This window comes from Phodopus roborovskii, unplaced genomic scaffold, assembly GCF_943737965.1.
Source record: "Phodopus roborovskii unplaced genomic scaffold, PHOROB, whole genome shotgun sequence".
Lineage (NCBI taxonomy): Eukaryota > Metazoa > Chordata > Mammalia > Rodentia > Cricetidae > Phodopus > Phodopus roborovskii.
Window position 1 is genome coordinate 3,044,307 of NW_026125554.1, and position 23,613 is coordinate 3,067,919.

The window sequence follows — 23,613 nt, forward strand, 5'->3', positions numbered from 1 at the left end:
CATAACTCAACATCTCTCAGAACCCCTTTGCCTTCCACTTTTCCCTTACAGACCCTTCCCTAAGGGCCTATACCCCTGCTGCTCACACTACCTGGACACAGTGGCAGGTGAAGGTCAGCCCACCTCCTTGGCCTGAGCTGGGACGGCAGTGGCCTCCATGCTGACATGGCTGGGACTCACAGGGGGACAGGGCAGTCTGACAGCGAGGCCCTAGACAAGCGAATGCGGGAAGATCAACCATAATGGCAAAACCACAGGTTCCTGGCCAGTCTATCTGTCATACTTACCTGTGAAGCCAGGATGGCAGAGGCAGCGGAAGTGTCCACCTGGATCTTGTAGGCAGTCCCTTGTGTGTGCACCATGGCAGGCACCTGGGCGACACTCATTGATGTCTGCCTCACAGTGCAGACCCGTGTATCCTGGGGGACAGTTACAACGGAAACCACCCACCAGGTCCACACAGGTGCCATTGTGTAGGCACCGGAGGCCTGAGTCCAAGGATGGGCCTGGACCACAGTCATCTTCATTGATCTCACAGAGTACTCCTAAGGGATGGGAGAGTGGTCAGTGAAGTCTAGAGACAGCCTCTTATCCAGTCCCCCAACCCTGGCCTTGACATACCAAGTGTGCCAGGGGGACAGGAACAGAGATATCGGGCTACCAGGTCAATGCAGGAGCCTCCATGCTGGCATGGCTGGGAGGCACACTCGTCCACATCGTCCTCACAGCTGTCACCAGAATAGCCAGCCGGACACTGTAATGGGGCAAGAAAGGTATTCACTCATCCCTAGGGGGCACAGACTTGCCTAGGCATACCTGTGAACACACAGAATCCCAGCACAAATGGACACACAAAGATATCTAATACACAGCCAGTACATAGGGCAGCCTTACCCAGTACAAGGAAACACACTGTGCTTGTTATCTTTTGTCAGTTTGAACCAAACTGAGACATATCTGGGAAGAGGGAATCTTACTTGAGAAAGTGCCTCCTTCAGATTGGTTTGCAGCATGGCTATGACTGCTTGATGTGGAGGGATCCAGCCCACTGTGAGTGAGCCCATCCCCCAGCAGGTGGTCCTGAGCTATATCAGAAACATAGCTGAGCAATCCAAAGGAAGCAAGCCAGTGGGCAGCATTCCTCCGTGGGCTCTAATCCCGTTCCAGCCTGAAGCTTCCTGCCTTGGATTCCTGCCCTGCCTTCCCTTGATGATGGAATATAACCTATGAGTTGAAGTTTCCTCCCTCGCATTGCTTTTGGTCAGAGTGAGATGAGGAAGGCCACCAGCACACACAGTCCACAGGGACATATGATCATGAAAACACACAGGGAAAACACCCATTTAGACACAGACAAGTCATTCACACCCACAGAGACAGAACTGGAGACAGAAACTCACACAAACCTGCCCAAATCCATCCACAAAGACATGAGGGAGGGTTAGGAGCTGAAGAGATGGCTCAGGGAGTAAAAGCACTTGCTCCACAAGCATGAGGATCCGAGTTCAAATCCCCAGAACACACTTAAAAAGCTAGCTGTGGTCTTCCGTGTCTGCAACCCAGGTGCCAGGGGTAGAGAAAGGGGGACCACTGGGGCTCACCAACAACCAGCCTAACTTCAGGTTCGGTGACAGAACCTCAAGGGAACGAAGGAGAGTGGTAGAGGGAGACACCCAATGCCTTCCTCTGGCCTGAGCACACGTCTGTGAACACCCAGTGCATACACCCATAAGGGAGAAAAGAATGCTAGGTCTGGTTGCACACTCCTTTAATCCCAGAACTCAGGAGGCAGAGGCAGGTAGAACTCTAATAGTTCAAAGCCAGTCAAAACCACATAGCCAGACTCTGTCTCAAAACAAAACAAAAAGTAGAGGAGGAGGGAGAAGAGTCCACAAGCTATGCAGCCAGGCATGGTGGTGGATGCCTTTAATCCAGCATTGCAGAGCCAGAGGCAGATGGATCTCTGTGACGTGGAGGCCAGCCTGGACTATCTAGCAAATTCCAGGACAGCCAAGGCTACATAGAGAGGTCCTGTCTCAAAAACTAACACGAAAAAGAGAGAGAGAGAGAGAGAGAAAAGAAAGGAAGGAAGAAAAGAAAACTTAAAAAGCAGACATACAGACCGGGAATGAAGCCTAGTGGTGTGGGATACTTACCTCTCTACACATGAAGTGTCCCTGTTCCCCACCTCAAAGAGACCACACCAGGAAAAAGAAACACACCCAAGCATGATTGGCTTCCCTTCCCTCTCCCTGGGATGCACACTAACCTCACACACATAGCCCCCCATGTAACCACGGCAGGTGCCCCCATGGTGGCAGGGCTGTGCTGTGCAGGGGTCCACTTCCTGTTCACAGTGACTACCGGTGTGGCCCTCTGGACACACACAGTAGTGGGAGTGGTCCTTGTCCACACACTGTCCACCTGCCTGACACAGCTGCTCCAACCGCACCCCTGAGAAGCAGAGAAGGATGTCAGGCATGAGGCAACCATGCACCTTTCCCTCTTCTGGCCCACATCACATGGACATCATCCCTGCTGGCATCGATCCCTAGTGTCTTACTCCAGAGGGCTGTCAGAATACTTGTCAACTGGCCCAACACTGATGCCCCTACAGGCTCAGTCTCACACACACACACACACACACACAGCATCCCAGTTGTCTCCCCATGACAGATACAATCACCATTCTAACCAACTATTCCCCAGTCACACACATACTGAGCCATGCTCCTCGTCAGAACCACATGCTATGAGGCACCATCATTTGGCTTATAGTAGCAGGAGGTATGCACCACCCTTCAGCTCCACACACCCACCACATGCTGCCCCTCACCCATCTGGGCTGCAGCCTCCTTGCAGGGTAGGTTTTGTATGTCACATAGGCGGCCACTCCATCCAGGGGGACAAATGCAGTAGGCTCCAGTCTGGACACAGCGGCCCCCATTCTGACAGGGTGATTGGCTGCACCAGTCCACCAGGTTCTGTAAAAGAATCCCTTAAGGTTACTGCTGGGAGAGACCCTAGAAAGAAGATGGGCTTCTCCTTTCAGGATGCCCCATAGGCCCCACCTGGTTTCTGGACTCTTCCCCAAGGACCCAAGACACTACCCACCTGACACTGACTCCCAGTGAAGCCCTCCCGGCAGGCGCATTGAAACCCTGAGTGGGTGGGGCTGCAGATGCCCCCATGCAGACAGGGCTGGGAGAGGCAGGGGTCAGCCTCATGTTGGCAGTGGGTGCCTGTGTAGCCAGGGCGACACAGACAGCTGAAGGAGTTCACACCATCCACACAGGTCCCTCCATTGAAGCAGGAACTGGAGAGTAGGACAAGAGGGTCAAGTTCTACCACCTTGAAGGCCACCCTGATCCTCCTAGAATTAAGTACTCCCCAATGTCTTTCCCTCACCACCCTCAACAAGCTTTAGCCCTGTAGAGACCTCACCTGGCCCCTTCACCTATGGGTCCTGTCCCAGCCTGGGCCTCACAAGGCCTGGAGACTGTGACTTCCATCCAACCTTGCTCTTCTCTCAGCAGATGCCAGGCCCAGGAAACCCTCTGGTCCCCATTCCATCTCAGGCCCCTGAGTGTCCAGCCATGCCCCACCCACCTGGGGCTGCAGTCCGGCAGGTCAATCTCACAATGGAAGCCTCCATAGCCAGGTGGACAGGTACAGGTGAAGGAGGACACATGATCAGTACAGGTGCCAGGGCCACAGGGGCTGCTCAGACACTCGTCCACATCCCAAGCACAGCTAGGACCAGCAAAGCCAGTGAGGCAAGAGCAGGAAAAGGAGCCCACGCCATCCTTGCAGGAACCACCATTGAGGCACGGGTCTGCAGTGAACAGGAAGTAAGTCTAGTCATTCCCTGTGCCTGCATCAGCCTGGCCTGACCTAACTGAACTTCACATAACTGCACTTCAGGGGGAAGCCAGATTCAAGCCAGAGGAGAGACTTTTGTTTGTTTGCTTGTTTTTGAGCCAGGGTCTTATATATCGACACAACTGGCCTGGAGTTCAATATGTAGAATAGGCTGGCCTCAAACTCAGAGATGAGCCTGCATTCTGCCTTATGAGTGCTAAACTTAAAGGTGTGCATCACCACACATAGCCCAGAGGGACATTTTGCTGTTGTTGTTGTTGTTTTTCAAGACAGGGTTTCTCTGTGTAGCCTGTTCTGAAACTCACCTGCCTCTGCCTCCTGAGTGCTGGGATTTAGGGACGTGTGCCACTACCACCCCACCCAGAGAAATACTCTTGATCAAAGTCTGCCCCCTTTTGTGGTCAAACCTCTTTCTACAAGCTGTCCTCTGACCTCCACATGAATGCCATAGCACATGTGTGCAATACACACACAAATAAGTAAATGTAAAAGAAAATAGTTTGGTTTTTTTTTTTTTTTTTTTTTTTTTTTTTGCTTTTAATCTCCTTTGGAGGAGGAGTAGATGGAGAGGGGGAAGAAGGAATGTTTGGGGTAGGGGCTGAGAGGAGAGGGAGGGAAACTGTGTCTGGGCTAGAAAAAGTTAATTGATAAAAACAAAATTTAAAAATCCCCTTTGAGCTATAAAGCTGGCCCTATCTACCCTGAAATTCAGAATCTGTTGTGGAACATCCCTTTACACTGTGTGAAGATGTGTCACTGTGGCTGGTTTAGTACAGAGTTGAATGGCCATTAGCTAGGCAGGAAGAGTTCAGATGGGGCTTCTGGTGACAGAGAGGACTCTGGGAAGAAGGAAGGAGAGTGAGTTGCAGAAGGAACAGGATGGGCAGTACAGAGTGAAGGTAACCGAACCACATAAAAGAATTTAGATTAAAAGATATGGGTTATTTTAAGTCATAAGAACTAGTTGTGGACTAAGGCCAGTGTTTCATAATTATTACTAAGTCTCTGTATCATTTTTTGTGAGCTGGCAGCCCAAAGAAAAATCCACCTAAAAGAATCTGCAGGTTCAACCCGCAGATGAAAAAGAGTGGAAAGAAGAGATTGTGCATGAGGACTGAACATGCACACTTTCTTCTCTAAGCAACAGAGTATAACAAACACACACGACATCTACACTGTGTTTGGTACTTAAAGCTGTCTGGAGGGTACAGGAAGATGGTTCAGCAAGTAAAGGTGCCTGCCACACATGACTGACTGCCTGAGTTCAATCCCTGGAATCCACACGGTGGAAGGAGATAACCAACCCCTACAGCTTGTCCTCTGGCCTCCACACATGCAAGGTACCATGTATGTAGACAAAAACACACGCTATACACACAATAAAATTTTAATTAAAAATTAAGTCTAAGTTGGTAAGATGGCTCAGCATGGGCCACCCAGCCTGACACCCTGAGTTGGAACAAGGTGGAAGGGCAGAATCCCCCTAAACTGTCCTATGACCTATACACATGGCACATACACACCTAAACATATACACACAATAAGTAAATGTAAAAATGTTTAAATAAAAAGTTATCTGGAGATGATTTAAAGTCTCCAGGAGGATGCACAGAGGTTATTTGCAAACATTAAGCTATTTCACAATAAGTGATACCCATAGTCAGGTATCCACAGAGGATCTGGGGCCCATCTCAAAGAACCAAGAAACATGTGTACTGCCTCTGCCTTCTCAGGTTCCTAAGCTCAGCACATGCCTGTAGTGACCAGTGTAGCCACTACTAGCCACATGAAGTTAATGGGCTCTTGATATTACTGCCAGTCCAAATTTTAAAAATGGAAATGTAAAATACATTTAGCAGAATTTAAATTTTCAAAGGCTTATATGTGGAAACAAAATTATTTCCTTTCTATTTGTTTGGTTTTGTTTTGCTTTTTTTTTTTGTTTGTTTGTTTGTTTGTTTTGTTTTCTCTGTGTAGCCCTGGCAGTCCTGGAATTCACTCTATAGACCAGACTGGCCTCAAACTCACACAGATCTGCCTGTCTCTGCCTCCCTAGTTCTGGGATTAAAGGCATGTGCCACCACTGCCTAAAAATATTTTCTATATTGGCTTAAATAAAACATATTTTTTTAATTTTTTATTGCATTTTTATAATTACTCTGTGTGTGTGTGTGTGTGTGTGTGTGTGTATACATGTGGTATATGTGTAGAAAGCAAAGGACAACTTGTAGGATTGAACTCAGGTCATCAGGCTTAGAGGCTGTAAGCAGCTTTTCCTGCAGCTTCATCTCACCAGACCATTGCTTATTTATTTAGCAGTGTTGCAAATAGAACCCTCATGTGTGAGGACAGTGACAGAGCTGTGAGGATGCAATGACACAGGGCCAGGCACTTAGTATGGCTTGGTGTGTGGTTCCCTGGGGAGGTGCCCGCATAGATCCCAGCACTTACTAGGGTCACAGTCGTCAATGTCCTGATCACAGAAAGGACCAGTGTATCCCTCATGGCAGATGCACCTGAAGCTGCCTGGCAGGTTGGTGCAGGTACCACGGGGGCCACAGGGTGAGGCACCGGCACACTCGTCCACATCCTGCTGGCATCGTGAGCCTGGAGGTAGAGAAGTTATAGGGGTAAAGAAGGGTGTGAGGGTGTAAACAGGGGTATGAGGGTGTCTACAGCTCCAGAAGAACCTGCAGGCTGAGGCAGGGGAAGGCAAAGGCAAGCAATTGCCCCTGGGCATCCTGGCCCATGCCACTCCTGCACTATGTTCTGCCTGTCTCTTTAGCTGGTGAATGCACACTCTGATGTCACCCCTTCACACTTGTCATCGGCCTCAGACATCCCAGCATCCTCAGCCCCATGCGGTTCCCTCTTATCCTGAGCTGACTCACATGGCCTGTGAATGTCTACATGCAGCTATCTTTTCCCAGAACAAAGGATCTTTAAAGGCAGAGCGGGGATGGGTCCCCTTTGGGCTTCCGAGCATCCCCTGGTATGAAGCAAGGAGTAGGAGAAAGAAGAGGGAAAGGAGAAGGAAGAGAAAAAGGATAGGGGGGGACATTGGTGTACCTTGCCAGCCTGGGGGACAGGAACAGACACTCAGCTGGCCAGGATCACAGTGGCCTCCATGTTCACAGAGGCTTGGAGTGCAGGGGGACAGCACCTCACACTGACGGCCTGTGGGGAACCAGCAGGATTTAGGTAGTCTTGAAAGACTCACTGCTCCCATCTGCCCCAGCCATGGGAATCCCACCCTGATACCCAGAAAAGACAACAAAGAAAGAATGAAAAGAATGTGCAGAAGGGGCTGGAGAAGTTTAGTACTTAAGAGCAGCTGGTGCCCAATCATTTGGACCAGCTCTCAGACCCCTGCACCTATATAACAAACTGTTACCCCAGCTGCACATCAGAAGGAAACAGGAGGATCAGTCCCTCACTGGCTTCCAACCTATCCAAGAAAACAAACCCCAGGCTCAGGGGGAGCCCCTGCCTCAAAGGAATTGATAGAGTGGTAGAGGAGCATGATACCTATACTCTCATTTGCTTCTGGCCTCCCACACACAGGCATGGATGTGCACACAGAGACGGGGGGGGGGGGGGTGGACTAAACAAAGGACTAAACAAGTTTTAAAAAGAGAAGAAAGGAAACATGAGAAACAAGGGCATCAGGGGTCTTGTGGAGGAAGGTGGGGACACACACCCTGGAGTCCAGGGGGACAGGTGCAGTGGAAGCCTATTCCATCACTGGTGCAGGTGCCACCAGCCTGGCAGGGCTGGGACTCACAGGCATCTGGAGCCAGGCTCTGGCTGCAACGGGGGCCACTCCAACCGGGCTCACACACACAGCGGAACCTGGTGGGGGAGGCAGTCAGGGATGGCAGGTGACCAGAAAGACAGTGGATAAGGGGTCAGGAGATGGGGAGGGGCCTCACCCGCCAGATGCATCATGGCAGACTCCGTGACTGCAGGGCTTGTGGGCACAGGGGTGATTTGCAGGTAGGCAGAGAGGAGGCAAGGAGCCAGGTGGACAGAGGCAACGGAAGCCATTTTCCCCATCCACACAGGAGCCACCGTCTCCACATGGGCTGGATGCACACTCATTGATCTCCACATTGCAGAGAGGCCCTGGGAAGCATACAAGCACCTTCGTTCCAGAACAAAGACAGTGGAGGAAGAGGGAACACCTTGTTCCATATCACACAGGTGTATCCCCATGTGAGGCCCGTATTCTGCTGATAGAGTAACAGTAAGTGAGCAAGCTCAGGATACCACAAGGTTATCTCTCTCATTCTCTCTCTCTCTCTCTCTCTCTCTCTCTCTCTCTGTGTGTGTGTGTGTGTGTGTGTGTATCTCTGCCGGACTCCCTTCCTCCCTCCCTCTCTCCGTCTTTCCTTTCTCTTTGTGCTTTTTAAAAAGTTTATTTCATGTGAGTACTTGTATGTATCATGATCATGGTGTATGCCCTGTGCTCGTGAAAGCCAGCAGAGGGCACTGGATTCCTGGAACTGGAGTTAGAAGCCGTTGTGAAACACTGAATATAGAGAAATAGAATTGGTCATTACATAGAGCCTTCTACTATGTTCTAAGGCATTTGGTACAGAAAGGTACTCTGCATGCTACCAAAGGAAAACATGAATGCTAACCCAGCCACAGACCCACATGCTAGTGCAATGGTGACACAAAGCTCATGGGAGCAACCAATCAAGATGAAACCCACAGCCGACATTTGCTTCAGTGACCAAGAAGAACCTGAGGCTAGATAGCCCTGGGGTCTAGGATAAAACCAAATGCTGCTAGTCTTAAGAAGGAGGAGGAGAAAAAAGCCAGGCAGCAGTGGTGCACGACTTTAATCCTAGCACTCAGGAGGCAGAGACAGACAGATCTTTGTGAGTTGACCAGCCTGGTCTACAGAGCTAGTTCCAGGACAGTCAGGGCTACACAGAGAAACCCTATCTCAAAACAAGAAAGAAAGGAAGGAAGGAAGAAAGAAAGGAAGGAAGGGAGAGAGGGAGGGAGAGGGGGAGGGAGGAAGAGAGGGATGGAGGAAGGAAGGAAGAAAGAAAGGAAGGAAGGAAGGAAGGAAGGAAGGAAGGAAGGAAGGAAGGAAGAGAAAAATGAAAAGAAAAAAGTAGTGGTAAAACGATTCCTAATGACATTTTGCTACAGTCATAGATCAGTGCCTTGCTCAGCCATCATCAGAGAAACTTCCTCCTGCAGCAGATGGAAGCAAATACAGAGACCCACAGCCAGATTTTATGCTGAGACTGAGAGACCTTGGAACACTTAGCCCTAGATGCATAGGGTGTATCTATCAAATCCCTTCCCTAAGGGCTCAGGGGACCCTAAAGAAGAGGAGGCAGGCAGAAGGAGAGTGGGAACTAGAGGGTATGGACACATTACCCTCTAAATCAACATGATCAAAGCTCATATAAACTCAAGACTGGGGTAGTATGCACAGAGCCTGCACCCGTGTGCACCAAGTCTACATATATATTATAGTTTCCAGTTTGATGCTTTCTGGGATTCTTGGGTGTGTGAATGAGTCTCTGAATCTTTTTATTGTTGTTATGGTTGTTGCTGTACTTATTTCATTTATTTATTTACTCATTTACTTATTTATTTTGAAGCAGGATTTCTCTGTATGTAGCTCTGGCTATCCTGGATTTGCTCTATTGATGAGGCTGGTCTTGAACTCACAAAGCTCCTCTTGCCTCTGCCTCCTTAGTGCTAGGATTAAAGGTGTGTGCTACCACAGGGTTTTCTTGGGTTTTCTCTTGAACTTTTTTCCTTCTGGTTTTGTTTTGTCCAATTCAAATGTGTTGGTTTTTGTTTTATCTTATTTTATTTCATAACATTACATTTTATTTTATATTTAAAAGACAAAGACAAAACCAAGGAGTTATGAGCCAGCATGTGAGCAGTGGGAACTGAACTCCAGTTCTCTGCAGGAGCAGCAAGAGCTCTTAACTGCAGAACCAGCTCTCCAGCCTTCTGTGTGTTGTTTTATTGTGAGACATGACTTTGCCATGTAGTCCTGGCTGGCCTACTGCACATATGATGCTCTGGCTAGCCTCAACTCTTCACCAATCCTCCTGCCTTTGCCTCCCAAATATTGGAGTCACGGGCATACATCACCATGTCTAGCCTTAGATAATCGTGTGTGTGTGTGTGTGTGTGTGTGTGTGTGTGTATAAAGGGAAGAAGAGAATGATAAAATCGATCAATGACTCTACCAACGTATCCTCTGAACTTCACACATACACAAATTAAATAAAATGTTTTGTTTTGTTTTTAAAGTAAAGGTGGGGGAAAACACACCTAAAAGAGATTTGGCGCTTAATCCCTATCCTACAAGGCCCTCCCTCATCCATGGCAGCGACTTGCCCACCTGTGAAGCCAGGCTGACAGATGCAATCATAGCGGTTGATGCCATCGTGGCAGACTCCAAAGGTACAGGGATTGCTGGCACAATCATCAATGTTCACTTCGCAGTTCACACCTGCAGGGAGGAGAATATGGCAGGGAGTGGCCGCTACTATCGAACAACACTCTAAAACTCAAGGACACCCACCTACACCCATGTACTATTCCTGTCAAAGCGCAGCCCCAAACCCCACCTGTGGTTCCTGGAGGACATCGGCAGAGGTACTTGTCCACCAAGTCTAAACATTTGCCCCCATAGCGGCAGGGTTGGCTGCGGCACTCATCCACCTGGCTCTCACAGCGTGTGCCTGTGTAGCCTGGGGCACAAGCACATGAGAAGCTAGCAATGCCATCGACACAGCGCCCATGGTGGCAGGGATCCGGAGAGCAGTCGTCCACGTTTCGCTCACACAGAGTGCCCTCAAATCCTGCAAGAACAGGAGGTCAGGATCCGCCCATAGTCTCAGCCCAATTCTACTCAGCTCTCAGGCCCCGCCCCTTGTCCCTCCCATTCCAACCAGCTCCAAGCTCCGCCCCTGACCCAGAACCTCCCACTTTAAATCCCACTGCCAGGTTCACCTTGGCTCCTGCCAAGAACTCTGCCTACCTACATCATCAGCTCTATACCCCAGCTGTAACTGGTCCTTCCCTGGCCTCCTGAAACCTTCCTGAGGCTATCCCCAATTCTGTTATTGGTCCTTGATACCCATCAGCCCACCAGCCCACCTTGTGGTTCTTGCTACAGTCTCACGGTCCACCCTCACCCTCTGCACAGCGACATTCATAGCCGTCAGGCTGGTCCACACACTTGGCACCATTTCGGCAGGGAGTGCTTGCACATTCATCCACGTCCAGCTGACACGTGGACCCACTGAACCCTGGGAGTAAGTAATGGATGAAAAGTGACATTCATAGCCAAAGCTGACGCCCTGCCTTATTCGAGGGAAACCCTCTTTGTTTTAAATTAATTTCAATGTAGTCAAGGCCAAGGAGATGGCTCAAGAGGAGAAAGGAGAACCTGAGTTCAATTCCCAAGACCCGTATTGTGGAAGGACAGAACCCACGTATACACACACACACACACACACACACACACACACACACAAATGAATTAACTAATTGCTTTCTTTTTTCAATTTCAATGCTGTCATAACATGACATACCAGGCTCCCTGTCCCAGGGTCCTCACCTGATGGGCAGGTGCAGCTGAAGCCATTGACTCGATCCTTGCAGACGCCACCGTTGACACATGGGCTGCTCTGACATTCATCGATGTCCACCTCACAATAGGTGCCTGTGAACCCTGGAAGGGCATGGTTGGCATGGGGCAACGGTAGTTCCCCTCCGAAGGTCTTTCTCACTTTAGTTTCAGGGCTTTGATTTTGTTTTTGTTTGATTGAGATAGGTTCCTGCTATGTACCTTGGGTTGGCCTCAAACTAGTGATCCTCCTGTTTCAGCTGCCCGAATGCTGGGATTACAGGTAAGCACGACCACATTCAGATTCAGATTTAGTCTCAAACACACTGAGCCCTCACTCAGCTGTTGTCTCACATGGATCGAGGTGTATGAAGCTCCCCCTCCAACATCATTTGGTAAAACTCTGCTCTGGGCCTGCACTTACCTTATCCAGGGCTACAAACAAGGTTCCACCCTAAAGACACAGAACTCTCTCTCCCTCTCTCTCCAGCCAGGAAGCTTCACCTTAAACCCAGTTTGAAGACAGCAAGATGGCTCAATAGATACGGGTGCTTACTCCCAAGCGTGACAACGTGGAGCCGTCATGGTGGACAAATTGACTCTTGAAAGCTATTCTCTAATCTCCATGCTCACACCATGCCATGCACGCACGCGCACACACACACTCATAGATAAATGCAATTTTTGAAAGAAATATTGGTACTAGGCACAGTTTCTAGTCCTGGCTGACCTGCAATCCCCATGTACTAAAAGTGTGTGCCGCTATAGCTGGCTTGAAATGGTTTTTGTTTGTTTTTGGTGTGTGTGTGTGTGTGAGGGGGGGGGGGCATGGGTACCCTCAAAGTCCAGAAGAGGGTGGTATAGTCCCTGGAGCTACAGTTACAGGTGTTGTGAACTGCCCCATACAGGTGCTGGGAGCCAAACTCTGTCCTCTCTAGAAAAGCAGGAATTACTCTTAACGACTAAGCTATCTCTCTAGCCCCATTTTATTTTATTTTATTTTATTTGAGACAGGGTCTCACTTCATAATCCTAGCTATCCTAGAACTCACCAAGTAGTCCACGCTACCTCTGCCTCACAAGTGCCAGAATTATAGGCAAATGCCTCCATGCCCAGAATATTTTTAAATAAATAAAAATGAACCCATTTTCACCCTTGGCTTTTCTTGCCCAGGCCCCAACCTTCAGGACCCACCCACAACACATCCACCACCCACCTGCCATGCAGATGCAGGTGAACTGGCCAATTCGGTCAAGACATGTGGCCTGGTTGCGGCAGGGCCCAGACAGACATTCATTGACATCAGTCTCACAGCGAGGTCCAGTGTAGCCTCGGCCACATTGACACAGGAATGATCCCTGTGTGTTCACGCACCTACCCAGATGTTCGCAGGGGTTGGCACCTGTGGGATGAGGGCACAGCCAGTATGGGCGTGGCCAAGCATGGCTCCACCTCTCCCCTGTTCTCAGGCTCATTTCCAGAAGCTGCCCCTCTCACCAATGGAGCACTCGTCCACATCCTGGTCACATGCCCCTCCAGTGAAGCCAGGTGGACAGGTGCAGATGGCTCGACCGCTCACGGGGTTCGTGTCACAGATAGCATCCTCATGGCAAGGGTTGCTGACACACGCATCATCCAGGTGACACAGGAGGCCTGAGAAAAGGTAAGCCAAGATCAAGAACTGGTCCCCAGATCTGCCCAAAGTTCCCACATAGCATTTGAGGGACCAGGTTGGTTCTAGGAGTAGAACTCCAGAACCCTGGGCATACAAAGCATGAATGATACTACCTCGCTTTTCATTTATTATTACTTTTTTGATTAATTTACTTATCTGGGGAATATGCACATATCATAGCGCATATATAGAAGTCAGAGGATGACCTGGGGGAGTTGATGCTCTCCTTCTACTATGTGGGTCCCAGTGATGGAATTTAGATTGCTAGGCTTATTCAGTGAGCACCTTTAACTCTCAGAACATCAATCTGGTCCATCATACTTGCTTCCTCTTTTTGTTGTTTGTTCGTTTGTTTTTTTCTTTGTCTGTTTGCTTGTTTGTTTTTCAAGGCAGGGCGTCTCTTTTCTTCTGGCTATCCTGGCACTCACTCTGTAGACCAGGCTAGCCTGGAGCTCACAGAGGTCCGCCTGCTTCTGCCCCCCAAGTGCTGGGATTAAAGGCTTGCACCACCACACTTGAATGACTCCTATTTCTTGCTTATATGAACCAGTAGTATACTTAGTATTTGTTTTTTTAAAGCCATTTATTATGAAAAGGTTTGAAATACACAGAGTATGTTTCACATAAAGGGCCTTGGTTTACCATTACTATTACTATACTATTACTATAAATTAATTACTATTAATTTATCTGTTAACCTGTTTCTTCTAAACCATTTGAAAATAACTTGGAAATAGTTTACAAATAAGTCACTAAGGGCTAAAAGCATGGCTCAGCAGCTAAGAGCACCTAGTTTTGACTCCCAACACTCATATGGCAGCTCATAACCTCCTATAACTCCAGTGTCGGGGATCTGGTTAATTCTTCTGGCCTCTGAGCATACTAGTCACTCATGTGGGACCAACCAGAGACATACACGCAGCCAAAACAAATAAAATAAAATTTGTTTTTTTTTTTTTGTTTTGTTTTGTTTTGTTTTGTTTTGGTGGGGGAGGCGGTTCAAGACAGGGTTTCTCCGTGTAATAGCCTTGGCTGTCCTGGAACTCACTCTGTAGACCAGGCTGGCCTCAAACTGACAGAGATCCACCTGCCTCTGCCTCCTGAGTGCTGGGATTAAAGGCGTGTCCCCAGCTATCCAAACACCCCTCCTCAACACATCCTCTGCCCTTTCTAACTTCCCTAGGTCCTGCCTCTTTCCCAGTCAGACCTCTCAGTAGTTCCCCCATCCATCGGTGTCTGCCTTAGACTGTGTACCAGTGAGGCCTTCCTCCCAAATCCAGTCTCCAGCACACCCTCCCTCCTTTCCTCCCTCCCCCTCCTTTCCTCATCTTTACTTCCTTAGTGCTAAGGATTGAACCCAGGGTCTGGTGTACACTAAGCACTCGATCTATTAATAAGCAATAACCCAGCCTCATCACAATCTTTTGAGTCTGAAACCATCAGTGGAATCCTGTTGCCCACAAAGAAAATGACTTCTCACCTGTCTTGCCCATAGGGCAGGCACAGTAGAAAGAGGCCACACGATCATGGCAGGTGGCCCCATGGAAGCACACAGCCGTAGCACAGTCATCAATATTCTGACTGCAGCTCTCTCCCGTCCAGCCATTGACACATACACAGCTGTGGCCACCCAGAAGGTTGAAGCAGGTGCCCCCATTGTGGCAGGCATTGGGCTGCAGTTGACACTCATCCACATCCTCTGTGCAGAACTGGCCTAGGGCACAAAGTGTACTGGTCTAGGTTGCCCGTGCACCCACCCAACGTCAGCCCCCAGCTCCTTGGGGCCCTGGTGCCCACCTGTCCACTCAGGAGGGCACTGGCAGTTGTAAGTGTTGACACCATCTACACACGTTCCCCCATTGAGACACCGATGTCCAGGACAGTCATCCACATTGACTTCACAGTTCTGGCCCTCAAAACCTAGTAGGGGAGGACAAGGTAAGGATGGTCACTAGGAGGCTAGTCTATTGTCCCCAGCTGCCTCCCCTGGGTACCACTTACTCACCAGGAAGACAAGCACAGTCATAGGTGGTATCACTACTCTGCCTACAGGTGCCACCATTACGACATGGGGAAGGGGCACAGGGCACTATGGGGTTCTCACACAGCAGCCCTGTATAGCCAAGTGGACACTGGCAACGGAAGGAGCCAGGAGTGTTGAGGCAGGTACCACCGTGGCGGCAGGGCCCACCTCCTCGGCACTCATCTACGTCACTCCGGCAGCTTCGACCCTGGTAGCCAGGTGGACAGGAACAGGCAAAGCGGCCATCCAACCCCACTGAGCAGGGGGCTCCATGAGCACAAGGGCTGCTGAGGCAAGGATCTGGGAGGGAACAGTCTGGACCTGGAAGAACCAGGAGAGGGTGAGCTTGGGACTGACCACATCCTTGCCTAACTCGGGCTCCCATCCAAGCCCACCCCTTTACCTCGGAAGCCACGAGGACAACGGCAGGAAAACCTCGCAGTGCCCGCCACCACTGAACTCTGGCAGACGCCACGGCCAGCACAGGGGCCTGAGTGACAAGGGTCTTCCAGTTGACACCGCTCACCCACCCAGCCTGGCAGGCACCTGTGGGAAGAGATGTGTGGTGGGGACAATTTAACACATGGCAATCCCCAACAGATAACACAAGACACACATCAAACAAAACACTTGCCAAACAAACTGTCAAGCACATCCATTTAGTCTTTATTTTTTCTTCTTTTTTGAGACAGGGTCTCTCTGTGGCTTTGGAGCCTGTCCTGGAACTAGCTCTTGTAGACCAAGCTAGTCTCGAACTCATAGAGATCCACCTGCCTCTACCTCCCAAATACTGGGATTAGAGGCATGCATTACCAACGCCCAGCCTCTTTCTTCTTCTTTTTTAGATAAGAGTTTCACTACATACCCCTGGCTAGCCTGGAACCCACAGAAATTTATTTGCCCCTGCCTCTGCCTCTGCCTCTACATCACTGGGTTTAAAGATGAATGCCACCAGTCCTAGCCATACCCATTTATTCTAATAACAAATATTATTGATGCTTACTACAAACTCAGCAGCAAACAAAATAAAAGTGATTCTTACCCTCTTGGTCCTTCCTCATAGCCAGGTAAGGCAAAGAAAACAAGCAACAGATTAATATGAAACATGCCAGCAACAGCTTGAATAAGCCACAAGGGCTTTGTGAAGGGTGTGGTATCCCCTGAAGAACATGCCCTCGTCCCAGAAGTTGTGACTGTCACCTTTTTCTTTTTTTTAAGGAGATGGGCCAGGCAAAGTGGCTCACATTTATAAACTTGGAACTTGGGATGTATAAGCAGGTGGACTAGGAGTTTAAAGCCAGCCTTAACCACATAGCAAGTTTGAGGCCAGTCTTGACTACATGAGACCCTGTCTCAAAAAATGTGTGTGTGTGTGTGTGTGTGTGTGTGTGTGTGTGTGTGTGTGTGTGTGTGTTTGAGACAGGGTTTTCTATGCATTGCTTTGGAGCCTGTCCTGGAACTCTGTAGACCAGGCTAGCCTCCAACTCACAGAGATCTGCCTGCCTCTGCCTCCCAAGTGCTGGGATTAAAGGCATGAGCCACCAACACCCGGCTACATGTATATTTTTTAAACAAATAACAAGAGGTCTGGGAATATAGATCAGTGGTGCTGCACTTGCCCAGGTTGCACAAAGCCCTGGATTCAAATCCCCAGCACAAAAAAAAATGAATGAAGGAAGAAGAATTTTAGCCAGTAAGATAATGAAGGATTTCAAGATGAATTCACTCTGGATTATCCAAGCCATCCCAAATGGCAGGTGTATTTTTTTTTTTTTTTTTTAGATTTATCTATTTTACTTTTATATGGATGTTTTACCTGCATGTATATGTGTACACAATGTGCATGCCTGCTGCCCATGGAGGTCTGAAGAGGGCACTAATATTAAGAATAGCTGTGAGCCACCATATGGTTTCTAGGAACCAAACCCAGGTCCTCTGAAAGAGCAATAAGCTCTTAACTGCGGAGCCATTTTTCCAGCCCTTGTGTATTCATTTTTAATCATGTGTATACATGTGTGGCTGCATGTGTGGGTGTGTACACTTGAGGACAGTGTTCTCAGAAGCCAGAAAAGGTCTTAGGAATCTCTGGGGCTGGAGTTAACAGTGGGTAACCATCTGAGTGCTGGGAATCAAACTTGGGGTCTCTGCAAAAGCAATACACGCTCTAAACCACTGAGCCATTTCATCAGCCTGGATGTACAGTATCTTTAGAAGAGAAAGACTAGGAATGTGGCTCAATTGTAGAGCTCTTGCATAGCATGTGCAGGACCCTGGGTGCTGTTCCCAGGACACAAGAGAAAAAAGTTAGGACAGCAAAAGAAAAGAGGGAGAAAGACTGAGATAGAAATGGATTGATTTGCAGAGAATAGGGTGAGGCAGACATAAGCCAAGGACTGCCTGAGCCAATCAGAAGCTGGAAGAGACAGTAAGGGATTGTCCCCCTGGACCATCTACAGGGAAAGCCAGTCCTAGAAACGCCTTAATTCCCAGCCTCCAAGAGTTTTCGAGAGTACATTTCTGTTGTTCTAAACCACCCTGTTTGTGGTAATCTGTTACAGCAACCACAGGAAGCTCACAGGCAGCCTAGGGTGATGGAATTGGTGGGTGTACATTTTTACACACTAAAGAAGATTAAAAAAGGTTGAGCCAAAGGTGATGTGGGGAAGGGCATTCCAGGTAGTGGGAACACCAAAAGGAAAGCTTCAAACTCCAGGAGGCAGACACACCCAGAAGGACCCAGAGACCACAGAGATACATACACTGGACATACTGGCCTGGCAAACACAGACACCAAGCCACAGCCTCCCACGCATATATGGGAAACTCTCACTCGCATGGGCAGATGGAAGATAACCACAACCCCTAAATTTCCTTTCTCCCAAGCACACACATCCCTCCTCCCACGGATCGGGCGGGGCTTCTCATGGGCACCTCAATCCTCATGCTGGAAGGAGGGTTTGCAGCCTGCTGCCCCTTTTCTTTCCCAAACCCACCAAGGTAATCCCGAGTGTAAGAAATTAATTGAAGAAGACATTAAGCTTTCAACCTTCCCAGAAACAGGAGTGAGGAGGGTGGGTAGAGAAGTCAAAAGATCCAGGCTCTGCAATAATACAACCTATGTCACCCCAACCTAGACTATCCTACCCTTCCTGCTCTCTGCACTGATTCCCTAGCTCAGTCTGGTCCCAAACGCCAGGGGCAGAACTCAAAGCAGGTGACCCAGTTTTTAGCGTCACCTTACAATACCCCCACCCCGAATTCCGTTCTCAACTAAACAAGTCGAGGCTCAGCCCGGCAGGGGTGTGGGTGGCGTTCGAAACCGGGAGGTGATGCTCTCAGCCCCCTTCCCCAAAAACCAGCAGGGCGGTGACTATGGTGCGCCAGGAGGGGGCGCTGCGTGCAGAGCGCAGGGGACTGCGGGTACCATAGCCAGGCTGGGCGCGGCCCCCTCCCTGCGCCGCGGGCGGGTTCCCACGCTCTGCGCCCCGCGCCCCCGCCGACCGGTCGGGCCGGTTCCAACCCGGCCCCGCGCCCCGCCCCGCGGCCTGAGCTTTGGGGGAGACGAGGGGGGGAGGGAGGGAAAGTGAGCGGGGAGCGAGGCTTCCAAGAAGAAAACTGACCGACAGGCAAGGCAGACAAGGACCAAGTGACGGAGAGTCCGGAGCCAACTTCTTGGGGGGGGGGGGGCACTTGGTGGGTATCGGTGAAAGAAAATGACATTTGGAGGGTCACCCCTAAGCGGACAGGATTTGAGAAATTGAATGAGAGGGTTGGGGGATGAGGGGGACATTAGGTGAGCCCCCTCCCCCAAAAGACCTGGAGCCTGAGCGGGCTCCACTCCGCGCGATCCGGGCTCCCAGAGGCCGCGTGAGCCGGTGATTCACCTGTCGAGGGGCGGGACGGCCTCGGGCGTATTCACCTGTCGGCAGTAGTCCAGGCGTGTAAGTTCCACTGCGCAGGCGCCAGGCCAGGTAGCTCAACCTCCCTTCCAAGTGATTCCAAGTAAGGCCACACTCTGCCCTCCTAGCTCCACCAACGTAAACCCCCAGCCTCAGGATTCTCCTTGGCCAATAGCCCCCAAATGAAGCTAAATGGGTTTCCGGCCACTTGTAACTTTTCTGCCAGTGTAACTTCAAAGGGGGCTCTTCTGTATGGAAAGTCATCCTGCTCCCACCTAGCTTGAGGCTCACCCACTAACTAGTCTATCCAGTACTGAGTAAATGAACACATTTATAACCTAATTAATAGCTGCTGGAAGGACTGCTATTACCATTAAAAAGAAAACAAGCCCAATAAGGCCACAAACCTTGAGGTCCATCCCCTCCCCCAACCCAGGCTAGGCAAGCACCACTGAACACCTCCAGCCCTCAAAGGCTTTCAAAAGTCTCTCTCATTTTTAAATATATTTTAATGTATATTTAATTTATATTTTATTACATTAATTTGTGTGTGCATGTGTGCAAGTGGAAGTCTGAGAACAACTTATAGAAGTTCGCTCTCTCCTTCCACCTTTTAGGTCCCCATAATTTAACTCAGGTTGCCAAGTTTGGCAGCAAGCTCCTTTATCTACTGGAGTTATCACACTGGAGGCCCTGCCTTTAAACACAAAAACAAAGCATTTTTGAGACAGTGTCACTCTGTGGCATGGGCAGGCATGGAACTCAACATGTAATGCAAGCTGACCTCCAACTAAAGGCAATCCTCCTGCTTCTGCTGGGAAAGATAAATGTAAACCACCCAGTTAAAGGTTCTTTTCAAATCTTCACAGCCAACCTCATGAAAGAAAGCCATTACAGTGGCACAGAAGGTTCTCAGCACTGGCTCCAGATGTCCCAGAGCTCTGTCAGCCTCTAGTTAGCTCTTTTCCACCCCCTGATCTTCTTCCTCAACCCTCTGCATTTTCTTGTATCATTGAACAAATAATTCTTGTGCTCCTTCACAGTGATATGCCAGGCAAAACATTCCTAGTGCACAGATGCATTGAGATACAGAAAAGAGAAGTGACTGATCTAAGGCCACACAAACCAGAGGACAATGAAACAGGACTCTAGTATAGGCAGCCTGCGTGCCTCCTAAATCCTGAGCTATGGGAAGGTATGGATGTCCTCATCATTGTCAAGCCATTTGTCATTGGCCTTGGGAATCAATTTTCCGTTCCAGAATACTGTGACTTAACGGGTTTAAGTCTCAGCCACTTAACAGCATGATGTGGGATTTGAACCCAAGCCAGATAGACTTCAGAGCCTCCACTCTTAACTCTGTCTGATTCCCAATAGGAAAACACAAGAGGTTCCCCAAACCACACACATGGAGGAAGTGATACCAGCATCCCCCAGGAGACTCAGAGGCGGAGGAAGAGGACTGATCTCCTCCCCATGCAGGGCCCACTGATGGCACCGGGCCAGACACTCACAGGCAGGCAGCCTCCCGGGAGGACTGCTGGGTGCACCGACCTCCATTTGCGCATGGGCTCCCATCCAGGCAAGGGGAAGCTGTGTGGGAGCAAAAGAAGGTGGGGAGGTCAGACAGGCACCCAGAACCCCAAACCATAAGGACAGAACTTCCTCTCCTGTCTGCCAGGCAACAGCTGCACTAGACTGGGAGGGTGACTCTGTGGGTACTGAGAGGCCCCCCATCTACAGTTCCCACGGCCCCCCACCCCAGCCCCAGCTGTTGGGGACGCAGCTGTCCCTGCCAGCTCAAGTCCTGGGAACCACAAGGCAGGGGTGGGAAAGAGGAGGAGTTGACTTGTGCCAGATGTGGGGGCTCGGGAAGTTGCCCAAATTAAGATGGGTATAACAGAGAAGGGGTACAGAGTAGGAAGTAAAAGTCCTGAGCATTAAAGAAGGAAGGCATCTTCAAGCCCATGTCCTGGGACAATGGAGGAGGAGGGGAATGGTATCTGGATCTACCTTCCCTTAATGTTGGGGTATCTACTCCAGCCAGGCAAGAGTAGACAAAGCATGCACCCAGGAGTAACTGGTGACAGCAATAAAGATGGTTTTGGGTAGTAGATGAGTAGGGTGTGTAGTGTAAAGGAGAAGCACCTGGTGTAAGACATGTGCTGCCCTGTCCAGTGTCCCCATCCCTCAGAGCTGTATCCCTCTTGGGTGTGTCAGTCTTGCCAGATGGGTGAGAGGTGTGGCCGGGTCTGAGCTACTGGAGAATTATGTGCTCAGGCAGGTGTGGGGCTCTGTGGAAGTGTGTTCCTTATTTAGAGAGAGAGGAATTGGAGGGGGGAACAGGGACAGACAGAAACTGAAAGGAGAGAGACACAGAGACACATAAGAGAATGAATTAAGAATGAGGGACCTATTCATTTTTGTGACATCGCACTGGAAATGGTGTGATGGGAGACACAACTATGAGAGCCTTGTGTACATGTGTGTGTTGTGCACATATGCTTGTGAGTTTGTGTGACAGTCTGTGAAGACCTGAGAGTATTAGGCTACTATGTGGCTAATAGTGAAAGTGTATGTGCATGCTACCGTGCTGGTATCTGTGAACAGCATAGCCAAGTACTCCATATGCACATAAGCTGCGCATCACCTATAGGAACAGCATTATTCAAGCATACAGCTGTGTGGCCATGGGAATGTCTGTATGGGTCATGTATTGGCATTATGAGGATGACCTTGACTATGAATGCATATCAAGTCTTGGTCCATCTATGCATGTGTGATCATATTTGATCTAGTATGAATCCACAACAGCGTATGAACAGTGAACACACAGGTGTGTCTTGTGTGTGCCAAATGTGCATCTGTGGGTTAGCTAAACCCGTGCACATGCACACATTTTCATCTATGTGTGACAGGCCATGAGTCTGCGCTGGCCCCGCGGGGGCGGTGGCTCCTGCCTGGTCCTGCCTATATGAGCCCAGAGGCTAGGCTAGGGATGCTGGTCCCTCTCTGAAACTCTCACCAGAGCCCAACCCTGATTCCCACCCTGGGCTCCCTAGAACCCCTGACCCAGGCCACCGGCTTATGCCCCTCCCCCACTGATCAGGCCTCCCGGGGCGGGAATGGGGGCGCCCCCTCAGTCCCCTCTCTGGCCCTCCGTGGGTCCCGCTTTGTCTGGCAAAGAAAGCGCGAGGCCGGTCGGGGGGAGGGGGTGTCTAGACGGCGCAGCCATTGTCCCGAGCGGGGGAGGGGAGTGAGGACTGGAGGAGGAGGGGCGGGGGCCCCCAGGCCGGCTGGGGAGGGGCTCCGGTCACAGGGAGGGGGCCCTGAAGCCGGAGAAGAGCACGTGGGCCTCGCCCCTTCTCCTCCCGGCACAGAGGCAGGGTACCGAAGCTGTGGATCCTAGCAGCCAGAAGAGGGAGCGGGTGGCACGCAGGGGAGGGGGCGCGGGAGCCGCCGGGACATCAGCTCCGGCTCCTTACGTTCCAGCGCCAGGTCTTGCAGCTCTCCGGCCTGAGAAGTTTTCTCAGAGTTCAGAGCTCCAAGAACTTCGCGCCCCCTCTTCACCCCCCCCCACCACCACTCCCGGCCCGCCCGGGATGGTGAGGGGGAACCTTTTGTGCAAGGGGTCCTAGGCCTTGGGGGACCTTAAGCCCTCACTATGACCTTCCCAGGACTCCAGGCAGAAGTAGGATGGGGTGAGCCTGGAACTTTTGATACACATCGCCTCCAAATTTCAGCCCCAGTTTCCCACATCCGAGTCCCCAGTCTCGGTCTCCTGCTTCATTCAAGGATTTTGATTCCTAATCCCTGCGCGCCCCATGACTGGCATACAGCCCCCAGCTCCTGCACCTCTGCCCCGGCTCTAGTTCTGGGCTTACAGGTCCTCTAAGTCCCAAACGTAGGAGGTTTTGTGCTTGCCCGCCCCTGCAGCCCCAGTCCCACCCTCCACGTCCCTGATTCCCTCACCTGCAGCCCCCGGCCCCGCTAGTAGCAGCAGCAGGGGCAGCGCCCGCATGGGCGGTAGTGGCGGTGGCAGGGCCATCAGGCGACGACGGCGGCGGCGCCGGGCCCCCGGCCCCATGGCGGCCGAGACCCTCCCTCCTGCCTCCTCCCTCCTCCCTCTTTCCCAGGGCTCCGGGCGCGTCCCGGGCCAGCCTCCGCGCCGCCAACTTCGCCGAAGTGAGGCTGCCGGGCCGCCCCGCCCCCAGCCCTCGGCGGCTCGCCCCGCCCCGGGGCCGGCTCTGAGCTCCCCCGCCCCTTGCCCAGCCTCTTGGGGTCCGACCCTCTACCCGCCTAGCCTAGCCTGGGACCTGCGGACCTTGGTACACTCACATCAGCCACAAGAGATGCTGGCCTAGCCGGCGTGACATGACAGGCAGCCAACTCATGAGCATACCTATCCCCATCCTCCAGCACACGACCAAAGCCAGGGCACACATACACAACCAGGACACAAATGCAAACACACACACACACACACACACACACATACACACACACACACACA

General features: G+C 50.7%; 1 protein-coding gene across 1 annotated transcript in view; it reads right to left on the minus strand.

The window, feature by feature from the left end:
• Positions 1–23,267, minus strand: part of Notch3 (notch receptor 3) — a 43,013-nt gene extending 19,746 nt beyond the window's left edge. The window contains exons 1-23 of the mRNA XM_051177470.1: positions 23,073–23,267; positions 20,615–20,693; positions 15,605–15,747; positions 15,184–15,522; positions 14,976–15,098; positions 14,659–14,892; positions 13,001–13,156; positions 12,720–12,905; positions 11,495–11,608; positions 11,070–11,183; positions 10,500–10,733; positions 10,271–10,381; positions 7,815–8,007; positions 7,583–7,734; positions 6,952–7,059; positions 6,334–6,489; positions 3,610–3,835; positions 3,115–3,316; positions 2,837–2,984; positions 2,270–2,454; positions 622–754; positions 288–545; positions 92–210 (exon numbers count right to left, since the gene is read on the minus strand). Coding sequence (XP_051033427.1) covers positions 92–210; positions 288–545; positions 622–754; positions 2,270–2,454; positions 2,837–2,984; positions 3,115–3,316; positions 3,610–3,835; positions 6,334–6,489; positions 6,952–7,059; positions 7,583–7,734; positions 7,815–8,007; positions 10,271–10,381; positions 10,500–10,733; positions 11,070–11,183; positions 11,495–11,608; positions 12,720–12,905; positions 13,001–13,156; positions 14,659–14,892; positions 14,976–15,098; positions 15,184–15,522; positions 15,605–15,747; positions 20,615–20,693; positions 23,073–23,187 — 3,828 coding nt within the window. The 5' untranslated portion in view covers positions 23,188–23,267. The remainder of the gene's footprint in view (positions 1–91; positions 211–287; positions 546–621; positions 755–2,269; positions 2,455–2,836; positions 2,985–3,114; positions 3,317–3,609; positions 3,836–6,333; positions 6,490–6,951; positions 7,060–7,582; positions 7,735–7,814; positions 8,008–10,270; positions 10,382–10,499; positions 10,734–11,069; positions 11,184–11,494; positions 11,609–12,719; positions 12,906–13,000; positions 13,157–14,658; positions 14,893–14,975; positions 15,099–15,183; positions 15,523–15,604; positions 15,748–20,614; positions 20,694–23,072) is intronic.
• Between the last annotated feature and the right edge of the window lie 346 nt (positions 23,268–23,613).